This window comes from Oncorhynchus mykiss, chromosome 6, assembly GCF_057628025.1.
Source record: "Oncorhynchus mykiss isolate SJ-2025 chromosome 6, ASM5762802v1, whole genome shotgun sequence".
NCBI classification, from domain to species: Eukaryota; Metazoa; Chordata; class Actinopteri; order Salmoniformes; family Salmonidae; genus Oncorhynchus; species Oncorhynchus mykiss.
The window spans coordinates 69,449,897-69,476,298 of NC_143027.1; the positions used below are offsets into that span (position 1 = coordinate 69,449,897).

The window sequence follows — 26,402 nt, forward strand, 5'->3', positions numbered from 1 at the left end:
AATTGAGAGAGAGTGAGAGATAAGAAAGAGTTTGGGAAAAAAATCTGAGGAGAGAAAGATGAGGGAGAAGAGGGCTAATCTGCCTTAGTGAAGACTGAGATAATTGCCTGGTAGGCGGGGCTGTTAATAGCAGTAGTCTGTCTGAGGGGAGCGATGGAGAGACTAGGGGCTCCATCAAAAGTAGAATGCCTCTGTATCCCCCCCCCCCCCCCCCCCAAGGCCCCCCAGCCTCCCCATGGCTCACTGATCATTAGCCTAGCCAGAGCAGCCTATAATGAGGATCGAGGGGGGAGACGAGGTATGCTAGAGAGATGGTTGTAAGGGTCTCCCCCTTTAGCAAAACGATGAGCACAGTATAGAACTGCCAGTCTCAACAACAGCCTGTAATGAGGCTGTAATGATTCCCAAACACTCTCATACACTCAGGCTTTAACAGGGGCTTTCACTGTGTCTCAGTAGGATTGGTTATAGTGCACAGTGAGATGCTTGGCTCAGGGCCAGTAAACTGGACTAAACTGGATAACTGGCCTTATCTAGAGGTAACAAAGTCATTGGGTCCAGCCAAACTCAGCAAGAGGGCTATTAACAACTTCATCCACTTGGTATTTCTCTCCCCACAATACATAAACTGCTGTAGAAAATAAATGTACTAGTTTTATGATGTAACTAAAGGGTTTTTGTTTAACTAACACACATGGGATTTGACAGAGTACCACATTTCACCCTCCCTCCCTCTCTGTCTGTAGGGTAACTGTGCCCCAGGTGTCTCATTAAGGCAGAAGGACACAGATACTAGGCTGTAGTGGCCGTCTCCCTGAATGGGTGTTTAGTCGTTGTGTAGATAAAGGCCTCCTTGTGAGGCTTGTGTCTGTCTCTGTGTCTGTCTGCCTCTGGCTCAGCCCTGGGCCTGGTGCAGATAGGCACAGTGACACATGGTTCCCTCTGTGGGGGGACAGACACACAATGATGCCTTTTAGCGCGGGGATTGGAAGTGGGGATGGGGTACAGGACAGGGTGGAAGTCAGGTCAGGGGAACTGGACAGATGGGTGCAATATATTCCAATTTAACCCCAGAGGAAGTGACGAACTGACCACAGTGTGTACCTGTGCCCCAACGCCAAACAAAAAAAATGACCTACCTCTTACACACAAAAAAAGGAAGGTTTCTCCAGGGTTCTTTGGGAAAGGGGATGGTTCTATATAGAACAATCCTGACCCAAAGAACCCTTTGAGCCCTTCAATGGTTCTTTGCAGCTCAAATTTATTTTACTTTAGTGAAAATGAAAATGTAGCTGCGGCGGCTCATTCAAATATTTTGGGGCGTGGCTCTTTTTGTGCAACCGTGAGTGAGGGTGTAATTCCAGTTGATGTAATCTGTTGTCTCATGCTGTCACATGTTATATGTGACAAAGGCCAGTGATGTGTTCTTGTGAAAGATTCACATATGGCCTTCAGTAGTTATCAATAATCTCCTCAGGGACCCACAGCCATTCCAGAGCTGGCACACCTGATTAACTTGTTAATAAAACACAATAATAACTGAAATGGAATTTTAACAATATAAAATGGCTAGTAAACCAGAATAAAAACCATGCTACGGTTCTACAAAGGCCCTTTTTTGGTGCTACTGTATATAGAATCTTTTTTCATGGTTCTTTATAAAAACCTTTTTTTTTAAGTGTCCATATAGCAATAAAAAGGGTCCCGCTATTGTTACAACCCTTGGTTGGTTCTATAAATAACTTTTCTCAATCTAAAGGTTTGTAGAACCTTACAGGTTTTTAAACATTTTGGCTTACTAGCCATATTATATAGTTAAAATTCCATCCAACTACCATCCCTTAATTACTATCCTCCCCATCCTCCCCCACTCCTTTTTTCTATCTATCCATCCAATCCACCCTCCCTCCATCCATCCATCCACCACTCCTCCATCGCTCCCCTTACCCCGGTACTCACGTCTCCTCTCGGTGACGTGCAGCAGGCCAGCGGTGTGTCCTGGGAGCCCTCCTTCCTCTTCCCCCACTGGGTGATGGTACAACTCCTTGGAAAGGTCCCCTGAGCTGGAGGGCTTCAGCAACTTCTGGATGTCTTTATTGGGCTCTGTGGTGGCAAACACACACACACACACACACACACACACACACACACACGTAAGTAAGTAAGTAAGTAAGTAAGTAAGTAAGTAAGTAAGTAAGTAAGTAAGTAAGTAAGTAAGTAAGTAAGTAAGTAAGTAAGTAAGTAAGTAAATAAGTAAGTAAGTAAGTAAGTAAGTAAGTAAGTAAGTACACACGTACGCACACATACAGAAACAGTGGGAGAGATCAAATGAGACAGATAAGAGTGAGTGTTCGTTGTCACAGTCTAGCCCTTCCTGCATCCATGATCTCCTTTTGTTCATGTTTGGCATGTGTGTTTTGTGATGCATTTATGCTGTATGCTGGCAATCATATTTAGCCGCTGTGCGTCTGGCCTCAGGAAGCAGTGCGTGACTAACAGGCTATTCTGGGTGACCATGCCTATCCATCTTCTCCTGAGGATGTCTTATGTGACATTTGTTTATGGACCCACCCTGCTGTGCACAATGCTGTATAACACAGACACACACACACACACACACACACACACACACACACACACACACACACACACACACACACACACACACACACACACACACACAGAGTAAATAAACACTTCATAAAATACCAGTATTGGCATTTGGGTTGCAACAGAAAGAATATAACCACCAATCTAGAATTTCAAAATGTGTTGAAAAATCAATAATTACTACATTTCTGCAATATAACCCCACTGTGTACATTTCAAAGTGGAAAATTCAGTTTTTATAGCATTTCAATTGTCAGCTGAGAAAGCGTTTGTCTTACTTGTTCTATTTCCAGATATCTTGGTGCTCCTGTCTTTCTACAGAGCCTGTTTCACTGTCCTGTCCTGTCCTGCGTTGTCCTGTCCTGTCCTGTCCTGTCCTGTCCTGTCCTGTGCTGTCCTGTCCTGTGCTGTCCTGTCCTGTCCTGTGCTGTGCTGTCCTGTCCTGTGCTGTCCTGTGCTGTCCTGTCCTGTGCTGTCCTGTGCTGTCCTGTCCTGTCCTGTGCTGTCCTGTCCTGTCCTGTCCTGTCCTGTGCTGTCCTGTCCTGTGCTGTCCTGTGCTGTGCTGTCCTGTCCTGTCCTGTCCTGTCCTGTGCTGTGCTGTCCTGTCCTGTGCTGTCCTGTGCTGTCCTGTCCTGTGCTGTCCTGTGCTGTGCTGTCCTGTCCTGTGCTGTCCTGTGCTGTCCTGTGCTGTGCTGTCCTGTCTTGTGCTGTGCTGTCCTGTGCTGTGCTGTCCTGTCCTGTCCTGTCCTGTGCTGTCCTGTGCTGTGCTGTCCTGTCCTGTCCTGTCCTGTGCTGTCCTGTGCTGTGCTGTCCTGTCTTGTGCTGTGCTGTGCTGTCCTGTGCTGTGCTGTCCTGTGCTGTCCTGTGCTGTGCTGTCCTGTCCTGTGCTGTCCTGTGCTGTGCTGTCCTGTCCTGCCTGTGCTGTGCTGTGCTGTCCTGTCCTGTGCTGTGCTGTCCTGTGCTGTCCTGTCCTGTCCTGTGCTGTCTTGTGCTGTCCTGTCCTGTCCTGTGCTGTGCTGTCCTGTCCTGTGCTGTCCTGTGCTGTCCTGTGCTGTCCTGTCCTGTGCTGTGCTGTCCTGTCCTGTCCTGTCCTGTGCTGTCCTGTGCTGTGCTGTCCTGTCTTGTGCTGTGCTGTCCTGTGCTGTGCTGTCCTGTCCTGTCCTGTCCTGTGCTGTCCTGTGCTGTGCTGTGCTGTGGTGTCCTGTCCTGTCCTGTGCTGTCCTGTGCTGTGCTGTCCTGTCTTGTGCTGTGCTGTGCTGTCCTGTGCTGTGCTGTCCTGTCCTGTCCTGTGCTGTCCTGTGCTGTGCTGTCCTGTCCTGTCCTGTGCTGTGCTGTCCTGTCCTGTCCTGTGCTGTGCTGTGCTGTGCTGTGCTGTGCTGTGCTGTCCTGTCCTGTCCTGTGCTGTGCTGTGCTGTCCTGTCCTGTCCTGTCCTGTCCTGTCCTGTCCTGTGCTGTCCTGTCCTGTCCTGTCCTGTGCTGTGCTGTCCTGTCTTGTGCTGTGCTGTGCTGTCCTGTCCTGTCCTGTGCTGTGCTGTCCTGTCCTGTCCTGTGCTGTGCTGTCCTGTCTTGTGCTTTGCTCACAGGGAAAAGACAATGTGGGTTGTTATGTAGTGACGGTAGCTCTACTGTTTCACTGTCCTGTGCTGTCCTGTCCTGTCCTGTCCTGTGCTGTGCTGTCCTGTCCTGTCCTGTCCTGTCCTGTCCTTTCCTGTCCTGTCCTGTGCTGTGCTGTGCTGTCCTGTCCTGTGCTGTGCTGTCCTGTCCTGTCCTGTGCTGTCCTGTCCTGTCCTGTGCTGTCCTGTCCTGTCCTGTCCTGTGCTTTGCTCACAGGGAAAAGACAATTTGTATTGTTATGTAAAAGGTTGTCTAGTGACAGTAGCTCTACTGTTTCAGTTTCACTACCTCCGCTTCAATGAACCACCGCCTCAGAGCCTCCCTATACTCACTCGCATGTTTTATTTAAAGAGTTAAAACTCTGAAACTCTCATTTCATCCACTTCACTAAACCTTTTTACTGTGGTGCTCTATCCCTTTATTTCCCCTCTCATTGCAGAGTTCAGGTTTTTATCCCTTTGGACTGCAATTACCACAGGGCTGTCATTCTGTGTAGCTTTTCAAAGAGGCTAAGGGGATGAAATGGCACCAAAATGAGATTTTTATCAAAGTTCATATTACTTTTCTACCAGGCTCACACAGTTAAATGATCCACTTTCTATTGAATAAACTCCCTCAAATCTAGTGTACTATTTAGTGTAATAGGGGGGGGTTGAACAGAAGGTTAACCATGAGTACTGATGATAATCTACAGTAACATTAATCCCCAGGTTATTATATCACCTACTGTATCCACATGAACCCCTGAATAGCTCTGTTCCTTAACACTGCATGCTGTGGGTTTGACCACAGACAGGTTTACACATACACTCCCTGTCTTATCTAGAAATAAATGTAGTATGCACAGTATCTATGTTATGTGTGTGTGTGTGTTTGAATGTATGAAGTTGTGTGTAAAGGTAATTTAGATCTCCTCCAGTGTGTGTGAGTCACGTACAGACAGTGATGGAAAGAGACTGATGTGGATGTGCTTGTGTACTACGCCGAGTTGGACATTCAATTAGATTTAAATTGAAAACGGCTGTCTCATCTGATGTTCTGAGACAACACATTCCTTGGAGGAAGACTGCATTCCACCAGGCTCTGAGTCACGGAATATTATCCAGGGAGCTGAGGTGTATCTTAGAAGACTCACAAACCAACACACAGCCTCTAGTCTCTCACACATGCCGATATACACCTGAACATTCGGTAAACTCATATGCACAGTCATCTACAGAGCACACTCCCCACTCTAGTAGAAATCCATACACACTTGATCAAACTGTTACACATTCACACACACATTTTCACACATATACAGTGCCTTGCGAAAGTATTCGGCCCCCTTGAACTTTGCGACCTTTTGCCACATTTCAGGGTTCAAACATAAAGAAATAAAACTGTATTTTTTGTGAAGAATCAACAACAAGTGGGACACAATCATGAAGTGGAATGACATTTATTGGATATTTCAAACTTTTTTAACAAATCAAAAACTAAAAAATTGGGCGTGCAAATTATTCAGCCCCTTTACTTTCAGTGCAGCAAACTCTCTCCAGAAGTTCAGTGAGGATCTCTGAATGATCCAATGTTGACCTAAATGACTAATGATGATAAATACAATCCACCTGTGTGTAATCAAGTCTCCGTATAAATGCACCTGCACTGTGATAGTCTCAGAGGTCCGTCAAAAGCGCAGAGATCATCATGAAGAACAAGGAACACACCAGGCAGGTCCGAGATACTGTTGTGAAGAAGTTTAAAGCCGGATTTGGATACAAAAATATTTCCCAAGCTTTAAACATCCCAAGGAGCACTGTGCAAGCGATAATATTGAAATGGAAGGAGTATCAGACCACTGCAAATCTACCAAGACCTGGCCGTCCCTCTAAACTTTCAGCTCATACAAGGAGAAGACTGATCAGAGATGCAGCCAAGAGGCCCATGATCATTCTGGATGAACTGCAGAGATCTACAGCTGAGGTGGGAGACTCTGTCCATAGGACAACAATCAGTCGTATATTGCACAAATCTGGCCTTTATGGAAGAGTGGCAAGAAGAAAGCCATTTCTTAAAGATATCCATAAAAAGTGTTGTTTAAAGTTTGCCACAAGCCACCTGGGAGACACACCAAACATGTGGAAGAAGGTGCTCTGGTCAGATGAAACCAAAATTTTACTTTTTGGCAACAATGCAAAACGTTATGTTTGGCGTAAAAGCAACACAGCTGAACACACCATCCCCACTGTCAAACATGGTGGTGGCAGCATCATGGTTTGGGCCTGCTTTTCTTCAGCAGGGACAGGGAAGATGGTAAAAATTGATGGGAAGATCGATGGAGCCAAATACAGGACCATTCTGGAAGAAAACCTGATGGAGTCTGCAAAAGACCTGAGACTGGGATGGAGATTTGTCTTCCAACAAGATAATGATCCAAAACATAAAGCAAAATCTACAATGGAATGGTTCAAAAATAAACATATCCAGGTGTTAGAATGGCCAAGTCAAAGTCCAGACCTGAATCCAATCGAGAATCTGTGGAAAGAACTGAAAACTGCTGTTCACAAATGCTCTCCATCCAACCTCACTGAGCTCGAGCTGTTTTGCAAGGAGGAATGGGAAAAAATGTCAGTCTCTCGATGTGCAAAACTGATAGAGACATACCCCAAGCGACTTACAGCTGTAATCGCAGCAAAAGGTGGCGCTACAAAGTATTAACTTAAGGGGGCTGAATAAATTTGCACGCCCAATTTTTCAGTTTTTGATTTGTTAAAAAAGTTTGAAATATCCAATAAATGTCGTTCCACTTCATGATTGTGTCCCACTTGTTGTTGATTCTACACAAAAAAATACAGTTTTATATCTTTATGTTTGAAGCCTGAAATGTGGCAAAAGGTCGCAAAGTTCAAGGGGGCCCAATACTTTCGCAAGGCACTGTAAGTGTAAAAGCGCACCCACCCACCCACATACACATACACACACACACATCCACACACACACACACACACACACACACACGTCTCAGGGTGGTGTCCTGTACAAACTCTAGCCCACCCAAAAGGCTCCTTCACAGCTTCTACTCCCAAGCCGTAAGACCCCTGAACAGTTAATCAAATGGCTACTCAGACTTTTTGCATTGTCCCACCCCCTCCCTCTTTTACGTTGCTGCTACTCTCTGTTAATTATCTATGCATCGTCACTTTACCCCTACCTACATGGACTCTGTACCGGTACCCCCTGTATATAGCCTCCACATTGACACTGTACCGGTACCCCCTGTATATAGCCTCCACATTGACTCTGTACCGGTACCCCCTGTATATAGCCTCCACATTGACTCTGTACCGGTACCCCCTGTATATAGCCTCCACATTGACACTGTACCAGTACCCCCTGTATATAGCCTCCACATTGACTCTGTACCGGTACCCCCTGTATATAGCCTCCACGTTGACTCTGTACCGGTACCCCCTGTATATAGCCTCCACATTGCCTCTGTACCGGTGCCCCCTGTATATAGCCTCCACATTGACTCTGTACCGGTACCCCCTGTATATAGCCTCCACATTGACTCTGTACCGGTACCCCCTGTATATAGCCTCCACATTGACTCTGTACCGGTACCCCCTGTATATAGCCTCCACATTGACTCTTTACCAGTACCCCCTGTATATAGCCTCCACATTGACACTGTACCGGTACCCCCTGTATATAGCCTCCACATTGACTCTGTACCGGTACCCCCTGTATATAGCCTCCACATTGACTCTGTACCGGTACCCCCTGTATATAGCCTCCACATTGACACTGTACCGGTACCCCCTGTAAATAGCCTCCACATTGACTCTGTACCGGTACCCCCTGTATATAGCCTCCACGTTGACTCTGTACCGGTACCCCCTGTATATAGCCTCCACATTGACTCTGTACCGGTACCCCCTGTATACAGCCTTCACATTGACTCTGTACCGGTACCCCCTGTATATAGCGTCCACGTCGACTCTGTACCGGTACCCCCTGTATATAGCATCCACATTGACTCTGTACCGGTACCCCCTGTATATAGCCTCCACATTGACTCTGTACCGGTACCCCTGTATATAGCCTCCACATTGACTCTTTACCGGTACCCCCTGTATATAGCCTCCACATTGACTCTGTACCAGTACTCCCTGTATATAGCCTCCACATTGACTCTGTACCGGTACCCCCTGTATATAGCCTCCACATTGACTCTGTACCGGTACCCCCTGTATATAGTCTCCACATTGACTCTGTATATAGTCTCCACATTGACTCTGTATATAGTCTCCACATTGACTCTGTATATAGTCTCCACATTGACTCTGTATATAGTCTCCACATTGACTCTGTATATAGTCTCCACATTGACTCTGTATATAGTCTCCACATTGACTCTGTATATAGTCTCCACATTGACTCTGTATATAGTCTCCACATTGACTCTGTATATAGTCTCCACATTGACTCTGTATATAGTCTCCACATTGACTCTGTATATAGTCTCCACATTGACTTTGTATATAGTCTCCACATTGACTCTGTATATAGTCTCCACATTGACTCTGTATATAGTCTCCACATTGACTCTGTATATAGTCTCTACATTGACTCTGTATATAGTCTCCACATTGACTCTGTATATAGTCTCCACATTGACTCTGTATATAGTCTCCACATTGACTCTGTATATAGTCTCCACATTGACTCTGTATATAGTCTCCACATTGACTCTGTATATAGTCTCCACATTGACTCTGTATATAGTCTCCACATTGACTCTGTATATAGTCTCCACATTGACTCTGTATATAGTCTCCACATTGACTCTGTATATAGTCTCCACATTGACTCTGTATATAGTCTCCACATTGACTCTCTATATAGTCTCCACATTGACTCTGTATATAGTCTCCACATTGACTCTGTATATAGCCTCGCTATTGTTATTTTAATGCTGCTCTTTAATTACTATTATTCATTTTTTTGTCATTTTTTAAATGTATCTATTTTTGACTTAACAACTATCTTTCTTAAATCTGCATTGTTGGTTAAGGGCTTGTAAGTAAGCATTGCACTGTAAGGTCTACACCTGTTATATTCGGCTCATGTGACAAATACAATTTGATTTGATCTCCAAATTCCTCTGAGTCATGCGGCACATTGCCACCTCACTGACTCTGCAGCAACAAGCGTTAGCGCAGAACACAGCAGACAGGGAAGAGAGGGGGATGGAGATAGGTGAGAAAGAAGAGAGGGAGAGCGGGATGAAGGTGTGGGTGAAAAGAGGAAAGAGATAGATGGGAAAGTAGCAGCAGGAGTGTTCTAGAGGTTAACATCCTAACTCCCTGCTGGGCTGCCCTCCCCCAGCCTTCTGTTGGACATCATCATCATGTTGTCTCTCAGACTGCACAATCACTGTGGAAACATCCACGTCCTTAGGAATGGAGAAGAGCATCTTTGGCACAGATTGTGTGTGTGTGTGTCACACAGAGAAGGGTGTGGCATTTCAAAGGGTTGGCAAAGCAAGTCACAGACTAAACATGATGGATTCCCATTTCACCCTGGATACAAGGCTTGCTGTTGGCTATCGATTTATTTTTTGCAGCGAGGGTCCAAACAAGTTGAGAGAATACAGCTCCACTTTCCCTTCTCTATAATGAGGTGGTGATACTATTTACCGTTTGCTGCTTCATTCCCCATATCTGTTACCCCCCTCTGTCTGTCACTCTGCCTCATAGTCACACACAATTAATGTTTACGCCAGTGGAGGCTGCTGAGGGGAGGATGGCTCACAATAATGGATGGAACGTAGCGAATGGAATAGCATCAAACACATGGAAGCCATGTCTTTGATGTATTTGATACCATTCCACTCCAGCTATTACCACAGACCCATCCTCCCCAATTAAGGTGCCACCAACCTCCTGTGGTTTACGCCTCATATCAATTGCCAAGTGTAGTCGTGTACATGCTTTACATGCATCGACACACACATAGTATTCAAGTGTAGTAGGGATTTTCAAGGGGAATAAAAAAGGAAAGCAGTCACACATGAAGTCAATGAAAATCAATCTGGTTTAACACAACTCCTCCAGAACAGAAGCAGAGAGCATATTCTAATCTCACAGCACCAATGTTCCGTCAACACCCACTGAGAGGCTTGCAGGAAGTCACAGAATCAGCTGCTACAGGATCACAGTGTCACAGAATACGATAACAGTCAGTGTCCTCTGTCCGTGTTCCTCCAGTCTGGCGTCAATCACTATCTACAGATATGAGAACAATCCATAACATTCCGTATCAGGTCTAGCGACCGTCAACCCATACAGAAATTAGTGTCTGAAGTAGAACACTGGAAATCTTATGTATTAGCCAGCATAAAAGGAAAACATATAAATATGCTAAGCACTGTGTAAAATGAACTTTATTCATTTTAAATATTCCCATTACACAAAAGCACATCATAGTATGAAAGGCACATCACAGTATGCAATGCCTTGCTTCCTTTATTTTGTAGGCCACCAAGTATTATTGTACATGGCACATGTCTGTTGATACTGTAAATGTGTGTACTGTAAAGAATGCTCTAGAATGAGATGGATCTGCTAAGTATTGCGGTGGTAGGTGACATATGAGGACACTCATTGGACTCATTGACTAAACCAGCTACTGTACATATGTGGCTCTGGGGACTGAGGTTGTATGTGTCTTTATCCTTAGTGTGTCAGACATAAATCCCAGATGAATGAGTGTCAGTCCTACATGGTCTAGGGTAAATGTGTCAATGAGTCAGGTAGCTAGCCTAGCCACCTAACGTGCCCCCAACCTGTGACACTTTTCAAAAGAGAGGACTGTTAATCTGTTTCTCAATGCTCTGGAATGGCTTATTGTACAATCCACCTGATCATATGAAAGCAATAAACTTAACCTAGCCTACTGCAGAGATCTCTGGTATAACCAAGCCATATCAAATGAGTAATTGGATGGGGTCTTATTCACTAGGACAGTCTCTAATAGGTCAGTCAACGTGATGAATGAGCTGACACTACCTCAGGCTCCTCTTAACCCAGTGTGTCCTACTATAAATGCCTACTGACTGAGCACTCTGAGCACCATCCGTACACAGTGTGTTTAATGGGACATGGTGAACACACCACCAGCCAACATTGAAAGGACTGGAGTGTGCTGTTTGAAAGGCCACTCTTTCAGGCTTCGGCTTACACTGCTCCTAGCAATAACGCATGACTTCCTCTGAATCAGGTTCTCTCTCACACACACCCACACACACTGATTGCATTCACCACAATAGTTTAATCAAACTCAACATATCGGTTCAATACAATCAATCTTCTTTCAACAGTAAAGGCAACAGGAAGTAAGTCTCGCCACACCCTTCTCCCACCACACTGTTATTTCTCTCTTCTACATCCATCCTTGTTGTCCTTTATCACAGATAGCAATCCATCCTACAGGAAATTATGTTGCTATGATCCGTTATATCAATGTCATTAAGGTATTGTGTCTAATTGATACCATACAAATCATATCTTGTTTATCACATCTTATTAACTACATTGTGTCAACACAGGGTACTGAAATAGCTCTACACACAACAACATCCTCCATATCTGAAAACAGCAACATGAACATGTGTTCATCTTCCTTCCGTTCCCAACCATGTCATTACATGTAAGCATTCAACACATATTTCAAATGCATTTAGTCTAAACATGCTAAGAATAGTATGGATTCATTAACACGTTATATATTCTCCAATTCAGTCCTGTAGAAACATCCACCACTATCTTATTTCCATCCTTAATGTTGGCTACTGTTTCCTCTACTCTACAGTATCATCTGCAGTCCACTGATGTGCACTGCAGGTGGGCTAATAGATTAACAGAACCCACTGATAAGAGAATTAACTACAATAATATACAGTCAAAGCTGGCAGAGTACATGATTTAACTAACATAACCATCTAGGCTACTAGAGTATATGTCTGGGGTAAAACAGAGCACCTATTCTCAGAAACCAAGTCTGGGCTAACAGAGGATTTAAATGTGACAATAGAGTGAAAGAGGCTGGTATGATAGACTACCATGAATAGACATAACATAACATAGAGTCAGTCTGGAAAGACATGGTGATGAACAGTCTGGTCTAGGCTGATGGATTCTATGCTAACAGTGAATAACGTAAAGCTGCACCTACCTGGGCTCCCTGCCCCTCCCTGTGCCTCCATGCAGCCGAGCCGAGAGTGCCGTGCTGTCTATCACAACAGCATGGGAGTGGGGGAGACAGACTGAGGGAGATGGAGGGAGAGAGAGAGGTATGCCAGCTCTCGTTCACCACAGCATCCGACTCCAGCTGCACTCCTTTTTTTTATTCCTCTGTCGTTCTCTTCTTCACTGTCTGGTGCTCATCCCTGCTCAGTGCTCTCTCACACACTCACCAGCCTGCCCAATACAGATGTGAGAACACGCTGAGTTCACCGCTCTGCTGCCCTGCTTGCCTCACAGAGAGAGAGAGAGAGAGAGAGAGAGAGAGAGAGAGAGAGAGAGAGAGAGAAAGAGAGAGAACACAGCAATATTCTATAAACACATTGTGAAAGAGCTCGGCGAATGCAGAATACAGAGAGATCTAGAGAGAGAGAGGGAGAAAAAGAGGGGGGATAGTGAGAAAGTGAGAGAGAGCAGGATGGGCACACTGGCAGACTGCCCAGATTGAGAGAGGGGGGGGGGGCTGTAGGAAGGGTGTTGGTGGGGCTTTGGATAAAGGGAAGGAGGGGAGAGTTGGATACACCACATGGGTGGTGGAGTAGTATCACAGTCACTATGAGTGTGAGCGTGTGTGTCTGTGTGTGCCAATGACTGCATATATGAATGGACAAAGTCACTGATCACATGACACCATGCAATCCTATGTGAAGACTCAATAGCCAAATGAAGTCAGTTAAGACGGCATATCATGGAGACATAACATGCACAGTTTGAGCTACTCCAGGAAGTGAAGCTACTCCAGCTTGCTCAGTGCTGTGCCAACAAGTGCTCATTATATGTGAGAACTCCTTCAAGACAGTTGGAAAAGCATTCCAGGTGAAGCTGGTTGAGAGAATGCCAAAACTGTGCAAAGCTGTCATCAAGGCAAATGGTGGCTACTTTGAAAAATCTCAAATGTAACACTTTTTGGGTTACTGCATGATTCCATGTGTTATTTTATAGTTTTGATATCTTCACTACTATTCTACAATGTAGAAAATAGTAAAATTAAAGAACAATCCTTGTATGAGTAGGTGGGTCCAAACTTTTGACTGGTACTGTAGGTGCAGGAGACAAAACATGGATGGATGGATGGACACACAAGTTTGGTCTGTGTGTGAGTGTCAAATCAAATCGTATTTGTCACATGCTTCGTAAAAACAGGTGTAGATTAACAGTGATATGCTTATTTCCCAATAGAAAAATATAACAATTCACGAAAAATTATGAATTAAAAACTAGGAAAATGAGGAATAAATACAAAATGAGTAACGATATCTTGGCTATATACACAGCGTATCAGTACCAAGCCATTGTGCAGGGGTACGAGGTAATTGGGGTAGATACAGTATATACATATAGGTAAGGGTAAAGTTACTAGGCAACAGGATAAATAATAAGCAGTAGCAGCAGAGTATGTGAGTCAAAACCGTTAGTGCAAAAGGGTGTCAATGCAGATAGTCCAGATAGCCATTTGGGTAACTATTTATAAGTCTTATGGTTTGGGGGTAGAAGCTTTTAAGGGTTCCGTTGGTTCCAGATTTTGCACCAGTAACTATTGCCATGCTGTAGCAGAGAGAATCGTTTATGACTTGGGTGGCTGGTCTTTGACAATTTTTAGTGCCTTCCTCTGACACCGCCTGGTATACTGGCCCTGGATGGCAGGGAGTTCAGCCTCAGTGATGTACTGGACTATACTCACTACCCTTTGTAGCGCCCTGCGGTTGGATTCCAAGCAATTACCATACCAAGCGATGCAACCAGACAACATGCTCTCAATTGTGCTGTAGAACCTTTTGAGGATCTGAGGGCCAATGCCAAATATTTTCAGCCTCTTGAGGGTGCCTTCTTCACGACTGTGTTTGTGTGTGGACCATGTTGATTTCTTAGTGATGTGGACACCGAGGAACTTAAAGCTCTCAAACCGCTCTACTACAGCCCCGTCGATGTGGCTTAGGGTGTGCTCACCCCTCCATTTCCTGTAGTCCACAATCAGTTCCTTTGTCTTGCTGACGTTGAGGGAGAGGTTTTTCTCCTGGCACCACACCACCAGGTCACTGACCTCCTCCCTATAGGCTTTTTCATCGTCTGTGATCAGGCCTACCACCACCATGTCATCAGCAAACTTAATAATTGTGTTGGAGTCGTGTGCGGCCACGCAGTTGTGGGAGAACAGGAAGTACAGGAGGGGTATAAGCACGCACCCCTGAGGGGCCCCGTGTTCAAGGTCAGTGTGGTAGATGTGTTGTTACCTACCCTCACTACCTGGGGGAGCACGTCAGAAAATCCAGGATCCAGTTGCAGAGGGAGGTGTTCAGTCCCAGGGTACTGAGCTTAGTGATGAGTTTGGAGGGCACTATGATGTTGAATGGAATGAACAGCATTCTCACATAGATTGAAGTTGCCAGGGATAATAGAATGGTGCCAGAGGAGATTGCTGACGTTTTTACGGGTGGCTCCTAACCAATTGTGCTATTTTGTGTGTTTTTTCGCATTGTTTGTAACTTATTTTGTACACAACATTGTTGCTACTGTCTTTTATGACCGAAAAGAGCTTCTAGATATCAGAACAGCGATTACTCACCTCGAACTGGACAAAGATTTTTTCTTTAACGCAGGTCTGGGTGCCTTGTGAGAATTTGTCAGTGAGTGGGTAATAGTGGTGGTATGTAATAGTGGTATGTAGGTAGAGGGTTAGTTGGTGGTGCAATTTTTTCCTTTTCACCTCTTCCTTTTTATTTTTGTATAAAAAATGTAATGCGATTGACCACACACAACACATGCACAAACTAAATGTGCGAATGCCATGATACCAAAGAATAATAAGAAGAAAGCGAGGTAGGTGAATGCAATGAGTAGCTTTAATGCTTCTATAGGAAGTATTCAAATAAAAGGAGTTTGCTTCAAATGAAGATGTTCATAACAGATGACGCTATTGTCAGAGAGTTCTGCTTTTTAATGTTACCTATTATGGTTTGTAAGCGAATGGGTGATTAACTAGAACAAAAAAAGACCATACTTTTAGGGATCTTCACAAAATGTCATCCATAGAAGGGTCCTTTGGAGGAAGGATTGTTGACATATATTTGACAATTGTATTTTAAAGCATAATTGAGGAATAAATGATTGAAGTTGGAACATTTGTGACATTAGCTGCATTTACACAGGAAGCCCAATTCTGATATTTTTTCCACTAATTGGTCTTTTGACATATCACATCAGATCTTTTCACATATCTTTTTAAGAGCTGATATGATTGGTTAAAATACCAATTACAGAAAAAAAAAAACATATTGGGATGCCTGTGTAACTGCAGTCATTTTGGCCTTACCCAGGCCTCCTTTAAGACCATAATGTTTCATCGGCAGGTCCTACAAAGCAAAATGTTAGTCATATGAAGCTTTACCACTTGCTCTGTAATATGAGTAGTATTTTGACTTCTATAAAAAAAATGTTTCAATTAATTGAGGAATATAGTAAAATAAAAACAAATATTGAAAATATAACATTTTATTTATGTCTGTCTGTAATAGAGCTCTTTTGTGGGGGGGAAACTGATTGGATGGGCCTGGCTCCTCAATGGGGCGGCAGGGTAGCCTAGTGGTTAGAGCGTTGGACTAGTAACCGGAAGGTTGTGAGTTCAAACCCCCGAGCTGACAAGGTACAAATCTGTCGTTCTGCCCCTGAACAGGCAGTTAACCCACTGTTCCCAGGCAGTCATTGAAAATAAGAATTTGTTCTTAACCGACTTGCCTGGTTAAATAAAGGTAAAAAAAATAAAATAAAAAATGGGTGGGACTGACTGCCAAGTGGGTGGGCCTATGAGATTTCCATATATTTTTCTAACCATTTCCATTTTATTATTCGTTTTTCAACTTCTAACGGAAGGAAGAGTCCAAATCTCATGTCATCATCAGATCCCTCTTTCTCTTCCGCAACAACAGGAGCAACGCCTGCTGCAGCAGACCCAGCAGCAGCAGGGGCTGCCACAGCGCCACCTGCTGGCACGGAGGACACTTTAGAAACCAGAGTTCATGACTTCTTTTGCATTCAATTAATTGACAATCTTGTCTAGGCGCTCATCTTCGGCCTCGATTCCTACACTCCCCCAAATGGTCTTGGAGGAGGGGCTGGTGTTGCCACCGAGCACAGGCAGGAGGTAAGCGGACACGTAACGCATTTTTAAGTCTTAACAGACACGAAATGTCGGTCACGCAGAATTTTCCGGAAGACAAAGAGCCCTTATATGAACTGTAACTCACCAAAATATTTGACATTGTTGCGTTTATATTTTTGTTTAGTATAATATACCCTCCTTTTACATGTATACGTGTACATGCACGTCCTGCAAACCACCAGCAGAGGGCAATAATTTTGAATCCATTGTCAATTTTTCTCTGCTTACAAATTGGATCATAACTCTAAAAAGTAGCTGAGATCCCACCCTGGAACTTTGATACGCCCGTAGAGTATATTATGTTCGACAATATATTGACACAAATTTTGTAGTTTCTATATTCACGATTATATATTTTCAATATTCAATCGATTAAATCAAAATAGTACTCATAATTACTGAGATAAAACTTAATATGACACCAATTGTTGCTTTGCAGCACCTAGATTTACACATTAAATATGATGGAGCCTTAAATGAGGCCTGGGTAAGGCCAAAATGTTACAAATATTCCAACATATTTCTCAACACACATTGCGAAGTCGATGTTGAAGATATAGCTAAAGTTCAAACATTTGTCATGTTGATTCAAAAAAGTGATATCTTAGCTCCCATCATCATGCCAATGAAAACCTAATCTGTTAGAATTATTTTAGTTAGAATTTACATTGAAAACTGAATTTACTATAGTCAATAGAATACATTGAGAAGAAGAGGTGAAGCGAGAGAGTTAGCGATCTCTCGAAAAAATCTATGCAAAATAAACCCAAAGCGTTGCTATGGGTTTGACTCGCATTATCAAGGCGGATAACATGAGCACGTCGTCATTATATACAGATTTCTGATATACTTCAATCAGTCCATGGGTGAATCTCAAATTATATTTTCTTGATTCCTCACCTCCTCTCTCCATGCCATTTTCTATATTAGATGAGAAGACAGGAGGAACCATGAAAAAATAATTAATCTACAATCTACAAGCAATACAACGGTTTCCGTAGTGTAGTGGTTATCACGTTCGCCTCACACGCGAAAGGTCCCCGGTTCGAAACCGGGCGGAAACATATATTTTTGTTCTAATGCATATCGGTACACAAAGGTTGTTTCAATTTCTTCGGCAAACGTTACATTAAATGATAATCTAAAACATAGTGAAAATGCAATCTTGAGAGAAATTACAAAAGTGGCCAAACGAAAAGTTATGTTACAGAGCAGTCTCGCGAGATATTCATCAACGTTGCCATGACGACACGTTGTTGTAGTTCGAGCTATCACAGATGGGTAGGCAGCGTGCTAGCTGTTTACTTTTTCAAAGATAGTCCCTTTTCAGCTATATCTGTGCGTGGTAGCAGTATTTCAGAATGGTAAGTACGTGTATTGTCTTTTCAACAATATAAAAAGCGTTATAGTTAGATTCACTGCAGTGTGGTAACGTTAGCGTTTAGCTAACTAACGTTAGCTAGCTACTAGTACTGTAATGTTCATCTAGCTTCATGAATACACGAATACATGTCTGCAGTATAGCTAGCTAACGTAAACGGACTAAACTCAACGCAATGGTAAAGGAAGTCTAGAATTAACTTCACCGCGGAGTGGAGCCGAGACCAGTCGGTGATTGTATATGATTAAGTTTTATTGAAAAAGTATGTATTTCAGCAAACAAAGGCACGAAACATCTGAGGAAAAACAAAGGTGGGCGTTTAATTTTTGAACTGGGCGAATCGATGTAACGTTAGCTAGCTAGGAGTTAAACCGCTACCTTTTATCTAGCTCGGTAGTTAGAAGTAACATTTTTAGATTTCGTTGCATTACAGCCACCCAAAAAGAAGGCCGCAGCCAAGTCTGCCAAAGGGAAGACGCCCACAGTAGTAGATGGCCTTTCCACGGAGGAGATGTCGAAGGAGCAGGTAGGTGTTATTTCATGCACCTCTACACATTAGCTACACTCTGATGCTCCATTACTAGGTCAGTGATAGCTAACTGTGCAAACATACACGGTGCAAACAAGTAATGTACTAGCTACTGAGCAACTATAGCAAATCAATATTATTTGTCACATGCGCCGAATACAACAGTTGTAGACCTTACAGTGAAACGCTTACTTACAAGCTCTTAACCAACAATGCAGTTTAAGAAAAAAAAGATAAAAGATAAGAATAACTAACAAACGATTAAAGAGCAGCAGTAAATAACAATAGCGGAGCTATATACAGAGGGTACCCGTACAGAGTCAATGTGCGGGGGCACCGGTGTCGAGGTAATTGAGGTAGTATGTACATGTAGGTAGAGTTATTAAAGTGACTATGCATAGATAATAACAGAAAGTAGCAGCATCGTAGGGGGGGGGGGGGGGGCAATGCAAATAGTCTGGGTAGCCATTTGATTAGCTGTTATGGGGTCTTATGGCTTGGGGGTAGAAGCTGTTTAGAAGCCTCTTGGACCTAGATTTGTTGCTCCAGTACCGGTAGCAGTGAGAACAGTCTATGGCTAGCGGGGCCGGAGTCTGACAATTTTTAGGGCCTTCCTCTGACACCGGTGTAGAGGTCCTGGATGGCAGGAAGCTTGGCCCCGGTGATGTACTGGGCAGTACGCACTACCCTCTGTAGTGCCTTGTGCAGAGCAGTTGCCATACCAGGCAGTGAAGCAACCCGTGGGGATGTTCTCGATGGTGCAGCTGTAAAACGTTTTGATGATCTGAGGACCCATGACATATCTTTTCAGTCTCCTGAGGTGGAATAGGTTTTGTCGTGCCCCCTTCGCGACTGTCGTGGTGTGCTTGGACCATGTTAGTTAGTGATGTGGACGCCAAGGAACTTGAAGTCTCAACCTACTCCACTACAGCTCCGTCGATAAGAATGGGGGCGTGCTCAGTCCTCCTTTTCCTGTAGTCCACAATCATCTCCTTTGATCACGTTGAGGGAGAGGTTACTGTCCTTGCACCACACGGTCAGGTCTCGACCTCCTTCCTATAGGCTGTCTCATCATTGTCGGTGATCAGGCCTACCACTGTTGTCATCAGCAAACTTAATGATGGTGTTGGAGTCGTGCCTGGCCGTGCAGTCGTGAGTGAACAGGAAGTACAGGAGGGAACTGAGCACGCACCACTGAGTGGCCCCTGTGTTGAGGATCAGCGTGGTGGATGTGTTGTTACCGACCCTTACCACCTGGGGGCGGCCCGTCAGGAAGTCCAGGATCCAGTTGCAGACTGAGGTGTTTAGTCCCAGGATCCTTAGCTTAGTGATGAGCTTTGAGGGCACTATGGTGTTGAACGATGAGCTGTAGTCAATGAATAGCATTCTCACATAGGTGTTCCTTTTGTCCAGGTGGGAAAGGACAGTGTGGAGTGCAATAGAGATTGCATGATCTGTGGATCAGTTGGTGCGGTTTGCAAATTGGAGTGGGTCTAGGGTTTCTGGGATGATGGTGTTGATGTGAGCCATGACCAACCTTTCAAAGCCTTTCATGACTACAGACGTTGGTAGTCATTTAGGCTAGTTACCTTAGTGTTCTTGGGCACAGGGATTATGGTGGTCTGCTTGAAACATGTTGGTATTACAGACTCAGACAGAGAGAGGTTGAAAATGTCAGTGAAGATACTTGCCAGTTGATCAGTGCATGCTCTTAGTACACGTCCTGGAAATCAGTCTGGCCCTGCGGCCTTGTGTATGTTGACCTGTTTAAAGGTCTTACTCACATCAGCTGCGGAGAACGTGATCACACAGTCATCCAAAACAGCTGATACTCTCATGGATGTTTCAGTGTTACTTGCCTCAAAGCGAGCATACAAGTGATTTAGATTGTCTGGTAGGCTTGTGTCACTGGGCAGTTCGCGGCTGTGCTTCCCTTTGTAGTCTGTAATAGTTTGCAAGCTCTGCCACATCCAACGAGTGTCGGAGCTGGTGTAGTACGATTTGATCTTAGTCCTGCATTGACGCTTTGCCTGTTTGATGGTTCATCGGAGGGCATAGCGGGATTTCTTATAAGCTTCTGGGTTAGAGTCCCGCTCCTTGAAAGTGGTAGCTCTACCCTTTAGCTCAGTGTGAATGTTGCTTGTAATCCATGGCTTCTGGTTGGGGTATGTATGTACAGTCACTGTGGGGACGACGTCCTCGATGCACTTATTGATAAAGCCAGTGACTGATGTGGTGTACTCCTCAATGCCATCTGAAGAATCCTGGAACATATTCCAGCCTGTGCTAGCAAAACAGTCCTGTAGTTTAGCATCTGCTTCATTTGACCACTTTTTACAGACAGTCACTGGTGCTTCCTGCTTTAATTTTGGCTTGTAAGCAGGAATCAGGAGGATAGAGTTATAGCCAGATTTGCCAAATGGAGGGCGATGGAGAACTTTGTACGCGTTTCTGTGTGTGGAGTAAAGGTGGTCTAGAATTTTGTTCCCTCTGGTTGCACGTTTAACATGCTGATAGAAATTAGGTAAAACTGATTTAAGTTTCCCTGCATTAAAGTCCCCGGTCCACTAGGAGTGCCGCCTGTGGATCAGCGTTTTCCTGTTTGCTTATGGCGGAATACAGCTCATTGAGTCCGGTTTTAGTGCCAGCATTGGTCTGTGAAGGTATGTAGACAGCTACGAAAAATACAGATGAAAACTCTCTAGGTAGATAGTGTGGTCTACAGCTTATCATTAGAAACTCTACCTCAGGCGAGCAAAACCTTGAGACTTCCTTAGATATCGTGCACCAGCTATTGTTTACATATATGCATAGGCCCCCACCCCGCGTCTTACAGAGGCTGCTGTTCTGTCCTGTCGATAGAGTGTATCAAATAAACCATTTGCTTGACAATCCATGGGTTATGCTGCATAGCATATATTTATCTGAATCTACATGATGATGCTCTCTGTGTCAGCTGGAGGAGCACATTGTGCGGCTGCGGGAGGAGCTGGACAGGGAGAGGGAGGAGAGGAACTACTTCCAGCTGGAGAGGGACAAGATCCACACCTTCTGGGAGATCACCAAGAGACATCTGGACGAGAGGAAGGCAGACCTGAGGAACAGAGACCGGGAGATGGAAGAGGCTGAGGAGCGCCACCAAGTAGAGATCAAGGTATAACACACACACATACAGTAGCAAACACACAAACAGTGTTTAACCACATTAAAGTAGTTATCAGGGTTCTCACTGTTACTGTTCTGTTCCTCAGGTGTACAAGCAGAAAGTGAAGCATCTGCTGTATGAGCACCAGAACAGCATCTCAGAGCTGAAGGGAGAGGGCGTGGTCTCTAACAAGCTGATGCAGAAAGAGCACGCCGAGCTGGAGAACGAGCTCTGCAAGGGCATGCGTACCCTCAAAGTGGACATTAAGGAGCAGGAGCTCTCCAACGAGAACCTCGTCAAGGGCCTCAAACTGGTGCATGGCGTCCTCGCTCTCTCTGTCAATATGAGCTTCTCACCACCCAGATCAATGTTCTGCCTTTTTTATCACATTTGCTTTCCTCACAAGTCTATAGTGACATTGCATTGATTGTCAATTCTTTCAATTTCTGTTTCAACAGAAAAACGACCAGGAAATTACCAAAACGAGAAATGACTTTGAGAGACAAGTGCGAGGTGATTATAGCTGTGCCTGTGTTGCCGTTAAACTGTACTCACATGCGTACATATACCCAAAATATGAACCATAGCCATCTCTCTCTGTCTATTGCCATTTGACTGACCTGCTGAGTAGAAATTGAGGCCAAGTATGAGAAGAAGATGCAGATGCTGCGTCAGGAGCAGGACCTGAGGAGGAAGACAGAGATCCACGAGATCGAGGAGAGGAAGAACAGCCAGATCAACACGCTGATGAAGAACCACGAGAAGGCTTTCAGCGACATCAAGAACTACTACAATGACATCACCCTCAACAACCTGGCCCTCATCAACTCACTCAAGGTTAGCAATAATACAACAATATCAGCTAATGACCAAGGTATTTGTTCTGCTCAATAACAATAACCTAGGCCCAATCAACTGACTGAGGATTAGAAATTCCTCAACGTACAGTATCGTCAAACCTAACCTAGGCCTCATCAACTCACTTGTGTATTACAAGACGATAACATAGAGGTGTATGATTGCTGATAGGTCCTGATCTTTAGCAGAAGGGTTCACTGTGTGGTGTCCCTGACTGACAGTGGCCAGGGTTTAGAGCCCTGGAGGGCAAACTGTTTGTTACACTGACACATCAATCCAATACAAGCTAGTAACCAGTTGTTTACATGGCCTGTGTGTGTCTGTCAGGAACAAATGGAGGAGATGAAGAGGAAGGAGGAGCGTCTGGAGAAGGACATGGCAGAGGTGCTGCTGCAGAACAAGCGCCTGACGGAGCCCCTGCAGAGGGCCAAGGAGGAGGTGACCGAGCTGCAGAAACAACTGGCCAACTACGAGAAGGACAAGACCTCACTGGCGGTGGGTTACACACACACAAACACAGAATACATGATATCTGGTTATATGGTAATTATACAGAAGATTTCAGGCAAAAAGCAACAATGAAGCAGTATGACAGATATGCATAAAAAATATTCATATAGCAACATGAAAAAGTAAAATGATCTCAAATGTTCTATGATGAATGGTTTGTGTTGGGTGTATCTGAGAGTGAATAGAAATGTAGTAGGGTACTTGGTGAAAGTAAACAGGAGTGATGGTGCCTGTCTTGACAGGGGGCCAAAGCACATCTGAAGGTCGCAGGCAAGGAGATGAAAGACCTGAAGTGGGAACACGAAGTGCTGGAACAGAGGTTTAGTAAGGTGAGAAGCTACCATTACACACACACACACACAAACTCTGGTTTGTTATGACAAAGGCTTTTGTCCTCACATGTTGCATAAATTGTTGTCACTTGATTGAATCAAACCAAATGTTATTTGTCACATGCGCCAAATACAACACCTTACAGTGAAATGCTTACTTACGAGCCCCTAACCAACAATGCTTTAAGAAGTTAAGAAAAAAACTAGTTAAGTAAAAAATAGATAAGTAGAAAATAAAAGTAACAAATAATTAAACAGCAGCAGTAAAATAACAAGCGAGGCTATATACAGGGGGTACCGGTACAGAGTTAATGTGTGGGAGCACCGGTTAGTTGAGGTAATTGAGGTAATATCTACATGTAGGTTAAAGTGACTGAGTTAAAGAGTTAAAGTGACTCTGCATAGATAATAAACTGAGTAGTAGCAGCGTAAAAGAGGGGTCTGGGTAGCCCTTTGATTAGCTGTTCAGGAGTCTTATGGCTTGGGGGTAGAAGCTGTTAAGAAGCCTCTTGGACCTCAACTTGGCGCTCTGGTACTGCTTGCCCTGCGGTAGCAGAGAGAACAGTCTATGACTAAGGTGGCTGGTCTTTGACCATTTTTAGGGCCTTCCTCTGACACTGCCTGGTATAGAGGTCCTGGATGACAGGAAGCTTGGTCCCAGTGATGCACTGGGCCGTACGCACTACCATCTGTAGTGCCTCGCGGTCGGAGGCCGAGCAGTTGCCGTACCAGGCAGTGATGCAACCAGTCAGGATGCTCTCGATGGTGCAGATGTAGAACCTTTTGAGGATCTGAGGACCCATGTCAAACAACATAGTGTTTAGCCTTTTCAAATGTGGGACAGAGAAGAATCTGAGAAACTCTCATGACCACAGTGCCAGTTATTAAACATTAGAACTGAAAAGGCGTCTACACTGAAATCTGTGTTCCAATCTAATAAAAAAAATGAGTTTTTGGACCATTGTTTCCTTTTGAGGTGATTACAGAGGAGTTCAAGGATGAGTCCTTCTGCCCTTTTACCCTGTGTATGGGTCTTTTTATGAGACCACAGCACAAACTAACAACACAGACTGTTTATTAGGTTGACTAAAAACCTCCTAGTAACTGGAAACTGTTCACCCTTATAATGGCTACTATTGAAGGACTGTCCCTCTGTTATGCACTCACACACCCCAAAAAGGGAACAGAATTGAATCAAATGTAATTCTGTCAAATTGATCCATGCTTAACTGATCTGTGTTTCTAACTGAGCTGAGCCAATCCTTTTGTCTGTGTGGTGCAGGTCCAGGTGGAGCGTGATGACCTGTATAAGAAGTTCACCCAGGCCATCCAGGAAGTGCAGCAGAAGAGTGGCTTTAAGAACCTCCTGTTGGAGAGGAAACTGGGGGCTCTGACCAACACCCTGGAGAAGAAGGAGGCTCAGCTCAACGAGGTGCTGTCTGCCTCCAACTTGGACCACACCGCCCTCGGCGTGGTCACACGCAAACTGGAGGTATGCTACCCTCCCTGGGATACCTAACCCTAGCTTCATGTCCACATCCTGGTTCAGCCCTAACTCTCAACCAGAACCCTAACCCTAGCTTCATGACCACATCCTGGTTCAGCCCTAACTCTCAACCACAACCCTAACCCTAGCTTCATGACCACATCCTGGTTCAGCCCTAACTCTCAACCACAACCCTAACCCTAGCTTCATGACCACATCCTGGTTCAGCCCTAACTCTCAACCACAATCCTAACCCTAGCTTCATGACCACATCCTGGTTCAGCCCTAACTCTCAACCACAATCCTAACCCTAGCTTCATGACCACAAGACTACACAGCTCCATCATACCAAAGAAGCTACACTAGTACCCTACTCTCTTGTGTTGAGCTAACAGTAGAGTTGTGAAAACAACTAGCACCACACCTCATCAGACCTGCTTTGTGGTGGATACTGGATACAAGCCAAGTTGCCATTCAAGATTAAAACAGAGAGGTGTTCTTAACAGAAAAATGTGATATTCGTTCCATCGTGCGACTATGTTTGCTGTTGCTAAGTCCTTGCTATCAGGTTTCTCTACTCTACTGTCCTAGAAGCTGATTATCAAGTGGCTTCAACCACATCAAATTGCAAACCTTGCCTGTGAGTGTAGTTACTGGAGGAAGCGTACGGCAGACTATTCTGCAGCCAAACAACTCTATTTGTTTTTTCCTTGCAGGAAGTTTTGGACTCCAAGAACATTGCGATCAAAGACTTGCAGTATGAGTTGGCGCGGGTTTGTAAGGTGAGGATGTTGGCTGAATACAATGCCTTTTGTGTCTGAACCCTATTTAGTTTTGTACATTAAGCGGAAAACAACAGGATTATAACTATGTAATAGAATAACTAACCAATCCAAAATCAATACATTCTCATCTTTATAGGCAAAAGTGATAATAGCGTCTGTCAATATACTGTTACTCTCAATAAAAATGTTAACATCTCTGTCTGATGGGCAGGCCCATAATGACCTGCTGAGAACCTATGAGGCCAAGCTGCAGGCCTTTGGGATCCCTATGGAGGAGCTGGGCTTCAAGCCCCTGGAGAGCAGTGTGGCTGGACACTCCCTGGGCCAGGGCCCTGCAGGGCTGGTGTCTGTCCCCACATGAGAGGCTCCCAGGCTGGGCTCAGAGACACAAATACTCCCTGACCCACACAGACTATCACTTACTGCAGTGCTAATGTGACTCTTCTTTCTATCTCACTCTCTCTTTATTGTAACGTTTGATAGAAATACTACTGAAGATCAACAGCAACTATCTGTTTGCGAAGAGGAACTTGTCTTTTTCCAATACACTGTAAACATTTCCAAATAAATATATTTTAAAAAGTATCTCAGCTGCTGTATGTGTATACACTCACACATGGTGAAGGAACAACAATATATATGTTTTTATGCCGAGATGAGATCCATGTTTGTTTGTTCAGTCATCTCACTAAATGTGAAGGGCAGGCA

The 26,402-nt window shown here is 44.4% G+C and overlaps 2 protein-coding genes, 1 non-coding gene and 1 pseudogene across 4 annotated transcripts in view; 2 read left to right on the forward strand and 2 right to left on the reverse strand.

The window, feature by feature from the left end:
* Positions 1-13,036, reverse strand: part of LOC110526474 (dysbindin domain-containing protein 1) — a 31,343-nt gene extending 18,307 nt beyond the window's left edge. Inside the window, exons 1-2 of one of the 2 annotated variants that reach the window (XM_021607471.3) lie at positions 12,445-13,036; positions 1,948-2,103 (exon numbers count right to left, since the gene is read on the reverse strand). In XM_021607471.3, coding sequence (XP_021463146.1) covers positions 1,948-2,103; positions 12,445-12,475 — 187 coding nt within the window. In that variant the 5' untranslated portion in view covers positions 12,476-13,036. The remainder of the gene's footprint in view (positions 1-1,947; positions 2,104-12,444) is intronic. The other variant, XM_021607472.3, reaches the window with a different exon arrangement.
* A 2,448-nt stretch (positions 13,037-15,484) lies between these two features.
* Positions 15,485-16,705, reverse strand: LOC149983064 (uncharacterized; annotated as a pseudogene).
* Positions 16,706-17,659: 954 nt separating this feature from the next.
* Positions 17,660-17,732, forward strand: trnav-cac (transfer RNA valine (anticodon CAC)). The gene has a single exon. It is a non-coding gene; the product is annotated as a tRNA-Val (tRNA).
* Positions 17,733-17,878: 146 nt separating this feature from the next.
* On the forward strand, positions 17,879-26,279 carry drc4 (dynein regulatory complex subunit 4). Its single transcript, XM_021607473.3, has 11 exons — positions 17,879-18,032; positions 18,483-18,575; positions 21,535-21,732; positions 21,830-22,036; positions 22,182-22,236; positions 22,355-22,560; positions 22,909-23,076; positions 23,334-23,420; positions 24,706-24,915; positions 25,626-25,691; positions 25,906-26,279. The coding sequence occupies exons 1-11, from the start codon at positions 18,030-18,032 to the stop codon at positions 26,053-26,055; spliced, it is 1,443 nt and encodes a 480-aa protein (XP_021463148.1). The 5' UTR covers positions 17,879-18,029; the 3' UTR covers positions 26,056-26,279.
* The last annotated feature ends 123 nt before the right edge of the window (positions 26,280-26,402 follow it).

What these genes read in the sequence shown, in the direction of transcription:
- drc4 (XM_021607473.3), top strand. An exon ending in GCCACCAAGTAGAGATCAAG is followed by an intron (nt 21,733 to 21,829) that starts GTATAACACACA and finishes TCTGTTCCTCAG; the next exon opens with GTGTACAAGCAGAAAGTGAA. An exon ending in CCCTCATCAACTCACTCAAG is followed by an intron (nt 22,561 to 22,908) that starts GTTAGCAATAAT and finishes TGTGTCTGTCAG; the next exon opens with GAACAAATGGAGGAGATGAA.